This window comes from Herpailurus yagouaroundi, unplaced genomic scaffold, assembly GCF_014898765.1.
Source record: "Herpailurus yagouaroundi ecotype Mexico unplaced genomic scaffold, PumYag 29, whole genome shotgun sequence".
Classification (NCBI taxonomy): Eukaryota; Metazoa; Chordata; class Mammalia; order Carnivora; family Felidae; genus Herpailurus; species Herpailurus yagouaroundi.
The window spans coordinates 58,727,136-58,736,232 of NW_024412377.1; the positions used below are offsets into that span (position 1 = coordinate 58,727,136).

The window sequence follows — 9,097 nt, forward strand, 5'->3', positions numbered from 1 at the left end:
AGGTAGATAAACTCTGAATTTCCTCTTTAGCAGAAGCAGATCAATACAGATAAAGTGCTAGGTATATTAAAAGATGTGAGAGCTGGTCATATTTCCCCTAACAATTATCTCATACTTAATAGTCCCACTGTTTGTTTTGCCAAAAAGCTGTTTTCCGTCACTCCTGCAGGCAGTGCTTGGTCATACTGCCTGCTGCTGCAGGTATTAACCAGTGGGATGCTGGTTGGGGAAAATTTCTAAGGCGTGATTCCCCCAGTCACCACTAAGTCTGGTATGGAATTTATAAGTATCTGGCTCTCCTTGATAGTGAAGCTTACTTGTATTTGGAGTCCTTGTTTGCTTTCTGTCTAGGTGTTGCTGCTGGCCAAGAACTTAGTAAGTTGGGTAGGGGTTGTCGGCAGAGGGAATGGGGTACAAGAGAGAGAACAGAAGACCCTATTGTTGATCCACTTCTAGATTCAGGAATGTTCACTTCCAGTTGGTAGTCAAATGGGTTTGGGAGCATGCAAAGGAAGCTGTTGCCACCTGCTGGAAATTTACTGCGTTGTAGAATTGCTTTTCCTTGCTCTCTTTTTTTCTTTGGGCAAAGCTGTCTTTCTCAGATTTCTGAAGCATCCTAGCATCCTCCAGGGCACTGGGGCTTGATCAAACTTTACCAGCCAGTGACACTGTCCCTAAGGCACCATCTTAGTGCCATCTGTAACTCTCACACCAAGTTAGGTTAAAGCTATACTGTAACCCAAACACCTCATAGATTTTCACCTTCCTTTCTAGCAGTTCTACCTAAAGACCAATGCTTTTCAGAGACAATATGTTGTCTTATCTGATTGAGGACAGACCAATGTCACTCCAGAAGGCCAGTCTGAATTAGGCCTGACTTAGAGACTATAATAAAGAAGTTCAGCCTCAGGTACATCTTTAGACGTTAGCTCTAACTGGGACAGTATTTTCCAGGAAGGGTCCCTAGTTTAATAAAAATATGGGCAGTACACTTTTTAAAAGTGTTCACAAGTTACATGTAAACTGCATGATTTTTTTTCTCTTTTGAAGAGCTGCTTTTTCATAGTGTAGGTAAATCCTATTATCAAATTGTCCATTATAGGGGTTCAAATGCATGAGGTTTTCCTGTTCCTCCTAAAATGATAGTGAACTTTTTTTGTTTCATTGTACTTTTACATATGATCATCTGGAGAAGAGTAGCCTGTATCCCTGAAAGGCACAGGACCATACTTAAAATTACAACCACTCTTACACACATACACTCTCTCTCTCTCTCCCTTATTTTAATCCTTGCCACTTGTTACCATCTGACATACTCTGTCCATCATGTACACATCATGGAGACAGGGATTCTCATCCATCTTGTTTCTAGTCATGCCCCCAGTGCCATGTACAATGCCTGGCATATAGTAGGCACTCAGTAAATACTTGAATAAATGAGTCAAAAGCAACCTTCAGCCCCACACAGGCCAAGGCTGTAGTAGTTCCCTTGAATGGCCTTGAGATCCCATTACAGGAATTCATAGCACCTTGAAACTATGTGTAGACTTATTTGCAAAAAGACCTGAATCTGAAGATACTCCCTGGGCAAGTAAGCACGGTTGTAGGAAACTTACTCTTCTTTGAAAATTAGAGAGAACATGTTTTTCTTCCTGTGACCCCTGAGATCCTGGCCTCAGCCCCAAACTTCTGTTCCTCTGTGTAGAATCTCCAGTTTCTACCACTTCTCTCATAAGCACCATTGTATGTGTCCAAGTACATTGGAATTCAATCTTTGCCTGGATCCCAGACCACGAACTCCTCATACAAGTCCCTGCTTGACTGTGGGACTTGAGGATATTGTCTGTTGTCGAGTACGCCATTAGGCACCCCATATGCAAACCCTTAGAAGTGTTTTATTTTCTTATTGAGGTAAAATTGATATATATTCGTTCCAAGTGTACAACATGATTTGATGTTTGTATATATTGTGAAATGATCACCACAGTAAGTCTAATTAACATCTATCACTATAGAGTTATGAAAATTTTTCTTGTGATGAGAACTTCTAAGATTTATTCTCTTAGCAATTTTCAAATATGCAGTACAGTGCTATTACCTATCACCATGCCATACATTATATCCTCATATTTTTTTAATGTTTGTTTATTTTTAAGAAAGAGCATGAGCAGGGGAAAGGGAGAGAGAGAGGATCCAAAGCAGGCTCTGTGCTGACAGCAGAGAGCCCAATGCAGGGGTCGAACTCATGAACCGTGAGATCATGACCTGAGCCGAAGTCAGACGCTTCACTGACTGAGTCACCCAAGTGCCCCTACATCCTCATATTTATTTTATATCTAGAAATTTATACCTTTTGACCCCTTTCACTCATCCCCCATTTCTGGTAACCACCACCATGTTCTCTGTGTCTATGAGTTCAGGGTTTTTTAAAGATTCCACATATAATATCATATGGTATTTGTCTCTAACTTAGTTCACTTAGCATAATGCCCTCAAGGTCCATCCATGTTGTCATAAATTGCAAGATTTCATTCTTTTTATGGCTGAGTGTATATATATACCACATCTTCTTTATCCATTCATCCACTGATGAACACTTAGGTTGTTTCCATATCTAGACTATTGGAAATAACGCTGCAATGAACATGGGCTGCATATATCTTTTTGAGTTTGGATAGATACCTAAAGTGGAATTGCTGGATTATATGGTAATTTTTTTTTTTTTTTGAGGAACCACCATATTGTTTTCTATACTGGCTGCACCAATTTACATTCCTACCACCAAGGCACAAGGGTTCCCTTTTCTCCATATCCTCACCAACACTTACTTCTTTTTGATAAAAGACATTCTAATAGGTGTGAGGTAATATCTTATTATGGTTTTGATTTGCATTTCCCATTGCTTAGTGGTGTTGAGCACCTTTTCATATACCTGTTGGCCATCCATGTGTCGTCTTTGGGAAAATGTCCATTCAGATCCTCTGTATATTTTTTAATCAGGTTGTTTGCTCTTGAATTGTATGAGGTTTTTTTTAGAGTTTTTGGATATTAAAACTTTATCAGATATATGATCTGCAAATATTTTCTCCTATTCTGTAGGTTGCCTTTTCATTTTGTTGGTTTCCTTTACTATGAAGCTTTTTAATTTGATGCAGTCCCACATCTTTTTTGCTTTTGTTGCCTTTGGTTTGGGTGTCAAATCAAAAAATTGCCAAGACTGATATCAAGGAGCTTACCACCTGTTTTCTTCTAGTTTAATGGTTTTTATCCTTTTGAGTTAATTTCTGTGTATCGAGTAAGATAATGGCCCATTTTCATTATTTTGCATGTGGCTGTCCAGTTTTCCCAATACCATTTATTAAAGAAACGGTCCTTTCCCCATTGTATATTCTTAGCTCCTTTATGGTAAACTAATTGACCATATATATGTGTGTTTATTTCTGGACTCTCTATTTTGCTGTATTGATCTGTGTATCTGTTTTTATGCTCATAAAAACTGTTTGATTACTGTTTTGATTACGATAGCTCTGTAATTTAGTTTGAAATCAGGGAGCATGATGCTTCCAGCTTTGTTTCTTTCTCTCAACATTGCTTTTGTGGCTCCATACAAACTTTAGAACTATTTGTTCTATTTCTCTGAATAATTCCATTGGAATTTTGTTAGGGATTGCATTGATTATTCCAGTCCATGAACAATGGACTATCTTTCATCAATGTCATAGCTTTTAGTATAAGAGGTCTTTTATGCCCTTTGTTAATTTTTTTCCTAGCTTTTTTATTCTTTTTGATCCAATTGTAAATGGGATTGACTTTCTGCTAGTTTGTTCTTAGTGTATAGAAACACAGTGGTATTCTTCAACTTTACTGAATTTATTGGTTCTAAGTTTTTAGGTTAAGCCATCATCTGCAAATAATGACAGTTTTACTTCTGTCTTATTTGGATGCATTTCATTTTCTTAGTTTTCCTGTCTTGTTCCTGATCTTAGAGGAAAAGATTTCAGTTTCCCACCAGTGGGTATGATGTTGTATGTGGATCCGTCATATATGACCTTTGAGGTACATTCCCTCTATACCCACTTTGTTGAGAGTTTTTGTCATTAATGGGTGTTGGATTTTGTCAGATGCTTTTTATGCATCTGTTGAACCACCCTTGCATCCCTGGAATACACCTATCAATGTACTATTGAATATGATTTTCTGTATTTGATTTAAATATGAATATGTTGGAGTATCTATATTCATCTGAGATATTCATTTTCTTTTTGTGTGGTGCTCCTATCTTGGTAGCAGGGTAATGCTGGCCTCATAAAATGAGTTTGGAATAGTTCCTTCAAGAGTTTGAGAAGGATTTCTGTCAATAAGTTTTTCAATGTTTGGTAGCATTCACCAGTGAAGCCATCTGGCCCTGTAGTTTTGTTTGTTGGAACGCTTTTGATTACTGATTGAAACTCCTTGGTAGTAATCTGTTATGATCTTTTGTATTTGTCATATCAGTTGTAACATCTCTGATTTTTGAGAACTCTTGTCTTTTAAGGTTGGTCAATTTTATCTTTTAAAAAAACCAACTCTTAGGCATTTACTATTTTATTTAAATACCTTTTGTTTCTAATCAGAAAACCTAACAGTCAGGCATATTGGTTAGAAATAATTCCTAAAATAGGGGAACATACAAACACAGGTAGAAAAACCACCCTTAATGTTGTGATGTCTATATTTTAAGACAATTTCTTCTATATATACTCATTATACTATCAGTGGAATATATTTTTATACTCCACTCAATAATATACATTTTTTCATTCCAATAGATAGAAATCACTGTCGTCAATTTTTGTGGCTTTATAGGTAGCTATCTACCTAATCATTTAACAAATTTGTCACTATTAGTAAATAACATCTTTGAGAGGCAGTTTCTTTAATAGATAAGAAGACAAAAGGGAGTCCCTTTGACCTGGAGAGCCTGACTCCCATCTGTGTCTATAGTGGTCCAGTTAGTGTAATATCTGTACCACCTATTGCCTAGTGCCCTGGGCAAGTGATGAGGGTAGAGCCAAACGCTGGGCCCTTCATTCAAAGCTCTTCCCTCCCTTTGTCCAACTGGCCACCCAGCTTAATGTGGTTCTGTTCTCTGCCTTCAAACATCCTGGGAAGCAAAAATTTCTTATCATGTTTTCTCAAATCACTTACTGTCTTTCTGAAGCCATTTTCCATCCATATTTGCTTCCGTAGTTCTAAGCAACAAAGCCAGATAGGCCATAATGGTTCTGTTCATATGCTGTACAAGCTTCAGTCTCCATCACTGAGAACTTACCACCTTTGTCCCCAGTCCAGAGGGAGTCACACCTAAAGGTTAAGCAAACTACCTTCTTTCCTCTACCTTCCTCCCCTCTCTGGTAACAGATATCTCTAGTAACAGATATCATCTGGGAAAGCTCAAAGGCCTCTATGCTCAGACCTTAAAAAGAGTCTCTTACTTGGGCATATGGAAAGTCCAGCTTTCTGATTACAATGAAACTTTCAGAGTGGGAAAATGTTCCACCAAGTGGAATAGCAAGGCTTTTTGATAAAGGAGGCAGAAAAAACAATTCCACAGTTCAAGAAAAAAGTAAAGATGACATACAGATAAAGGAGAAGGGCCCAATTTCAGGCAACTTTCTAGCATCAGAACTTGATCACTGGTATACGTAGACTTGGGTGAAGTCAAGTAATTCATTGGGAAAGCTGTCTAAGAAGGCTGCTTGGGGAGCTGTGGTTAGCTTGGGACTATAAAACCAGAGAAAGGGTTATAGGCAGCCAGACCTGCTGTGCTTGAGCCAAGTCCTGGAGGTGATATTTGGCCTAGGTTGACTGTCCAGAGGACTTTGAGGTGGCAAGTGAGATGAAATTGTATGAGCATAGATGGTCTCCAATGCCAGGTCTTGCTGATTGTGACAAGGAGCCTCTGTGTGATACACTACCCAGCCATTCTACCTTCCAACCTCTCTCTGGCCTTGTGAGGTTCTGAGTGGTGGGAAAGCCTTCAGCTCGAGTAACTGTGCTTCCAACCAGTGTGTCTGTCTTCCAGCTATGACCACGAAGGCCGCCTGACCAATGTGACACGCCCCACGGGGGTGGTGACCAGTCTGCACCGGGAAATGGAGAAATCAATCACCATTGACATTGAGAACTCCAACCGTGATGATGATGTCACTGTCATTACCAATCTGTCTTCAGTGGAGGCCTCCTACACGGTGGTACAAGGTAAGCCCCTGCCCACTAAACTCACCCACAGACCCCAGGCAAGCCTGGGAGGACCTCCAGAACCATGGAACACCTATTACCTTGCTATTTTACTCAAGTGTCCACAGAAAACAAATTCTACAAGAGGTCAGTCTTGTAGAAAATGACTTAATCAGATTCAGAAGAATGTCATCTATACTAAACGAAATGTCCAGGAATTTAGGAATGTCTACATACTTATCTGAAAATGTCAGTTGTCATACCCACTTGCTCTTACCTCTCCATCATCAGCACTCCCCACTAACCCAACACACAGAGTTAGCTTCTCAAAGGCTATTTATCCTCTTGGGTTCACCTCTTCCTTTTTTGGCTCCATTCTGGTGCCACTTGTTTGTTGAGTTGATTGTCCTGGAATCAAAGCCTTTAGCAATCTCTTGCCAAGACTGGGATCACAAAGGTTTCTGACCACCCCATAGTTACTATTGCTGTTTGACATGACACAAATTCCAGGACAAGCACAAGAGCTGGCAAGAAAAGGAATTGTGCAGATTAATTTTTCTTTTAATTAAGATATAATGTCAGTGGGCTAGCCCATTGTCAGAGGATAAAAGTGTCCTCTCAGTAGATAAATGGTGACATTTCTGCACTATTATCCCACGACAGAGTCTGTTTCAATGACTCTATTTCTGCTCTGCCAAATGATTAATGATGTAGATTCTGTCTTTCTGCATGATGGCTGCAGTTGCAGGAGTGACAGATACACATTTGCTCACAATCCCAAAAGTCAGCATCTCAGAGGCCAGCCCAGCTGGACTCCTTTGCCCAAATAATCAGGAAGAAACGTATTTGTAAAAGGAGTTTTGGACTCACATTTCCTTCCTGGAACTTTTTGATAAGGAAAAGGTCAGAAGTCTGATTGACTAGTGTAGATTCTCTTTGGGGAGATAAACGCGTGTTATCAGCACCCCCTAGCTCAGTCTACCTTAAGCTGTTTGAATCTCTTCAGAGTTCTCTTAAGTAAAGGTGGCATCATAGTGGAGTCAGCAGCAGAAGCATGAGGGGCAAGAAGGTTGCTTTTTTTCTCCTGATCTGATCTGTAGCTAGACCATCAACTTCAGGTTAGGTGGTAGGCAAAAGGGGGGAAAAATTAAGTCATTTTTTTTTTACCATTTAAAACATATATGTTAAAGATTAGGGATTTGATTGACACAAATTGTGTAGGCAATAGACATCTTTAAAGGTACTATTAATAGTATTCAGTGAGTAAAAGAAAAATATCACAGCATAATTATTTCTGGAGTGCCACATACTAATAATGTTTTTCTTTCCATGGATCAGTAGCATCTCTGCTACTCACCTTAACATTGTATGGGTGCTAATTGAAGGCAGCCTTAGACTGACAGCTGCAAAGTACCATGGAAACCTATAAAAATAGGGGTTCTGTTCTCTTATGACTAACAGAGTGGATAATTTCTTTCCATATCCCCACCCCCACTTACATTTCTCCAGATCAAGTGCGGAACAGCTACCAGCTCTGTAATAACGGTACCCTGAGGGTGATGTATGCCAATGGAATGGGTGTCAGCTTCCACAGTGAGCCCCATGTCCTAGCAGGTACCATCACCCCCACCATTGGGCGCTGCAACATCTCCCTGCCCATGGAGAATGGCCTAAATTCCATTGAGTGGCGCCTAAGAAAGGAACAGATTAAAGGCAAAGTCACCATCTTTGGCAGGAAGCTCCGGGTAAGTGATTCCACCCTATCTGTCACCACAAAGTGGTAGGGGATACACACCCTTTGCTCAGGAGCTGAGCAAATTTCCTAGGTCCCAAGCCTCCATTACTCCTTTCTTCCCTGGAAAAGACAAAGTCTTTCCCTCAGAAGATAGAAGCCCAGTCCCTTTGGGAAAACCTCTCCATTGCCTAGGAGAAAACAAGGTGGGGATTTACCTTATGCTCTAGCTAGAGATAGCTTCAGTCTTCTTGTCACACTTGCCATCTTCTTTCTCAACTTTCACTCTTTGGCCAATTTGACAAACGACTTAGCACCGAGTGCCAGTGCCTACTGTGTGCTGAGGAATTTGATGAATACTGAAAGAACACAAATTTTATAATGTACTCTTTACACTCAAGGAGTTAACAGTCCAGTAGAATATATAGATGCAGGATAATCCAATGGGATAAGTGAGAGGAACATCCAGGGCCTGATGGAATCACAGAGCAGGAGAGATTGCCCAGCCTAAGGTGATAAGGGGAGGCTTCCCAAGAGGAAATAACAAGCTAACCAAGCAGAAAGTTTTAACAAACCATAGCTTCCCCAGACTAGGCAACTGACCCCAAAGTTACTTCTTTTAAAAACAAAGACACGATACTCATTGAGGATTCCGTGAGGCAAGCAGTATGTTATGTTGAGTGCTTTACTTATTTTCAACCGCATGGGGATAGTTATCCCTGTTTTTCAGATAAAGAAACACAGGCTCTGGGAGCTACATAACCCGTCCAAAGGCACCATGGCTAGAAAATGGCAAAGCCAGGACTCAGTCCCAGTTCCATATTTGTGTCTGGCTCACTAGCCAGTATTCTTAACCACCAAGCCCCATAGCTTCCTGTTTAAATTCATAGTCATCCAGATAATCGGGGTCCTGCCCTACTCACTCATCTGACTGATTTTTAACATCATGCTAACCTCTTTCCCCATGGTGGGGTGGGGGGGGGGGGCCCAGGGATCCCAGTCTTCACCAAATTCACATATTCACTAAACACCTACCACTTGTCAGGCACTGAAGATCTATATGACACATCAAGCCTACCCTCCTGCAGCTTACAGTCAGGGATGGGGGAAAGGGACAAGAAGGGCAGATAGTGAATACAGTGATAA

The 9,097-nt window shown here is 40.4% G+C and overlaps 1 protein-coding gene across 19 annotated transcripts in view; it reads left to right on the forward strand.

Annotated features, from left to right (window-relative positions):
* TENM2 (teneurin transmembrane protein 2) overlaps window positions 1–9,097 on the forward strand; it is a 1,969,530-nt gene that overhangs the window by 1,913,805 nt on the left and 46,628 nt on the right. For all 19 annotated transcript variants that reach the window (XM_040444168.1, XM_040444170.1, XM_040444289.1 and 16 more), the window contains 2 exons: window positions 6,065–6,240; window positions 7,729–7,964. In XM_040444168.1, the coding sequence (XP_040300102.1) occupies window positions 6,065–6,240; window positions 7,729–7,964 (412 nt within the window). The remainder of the gene's footprint in view (window positions 1–6,064; window positions 6,241–7,728; window positions 7,965–9,097) is intronic.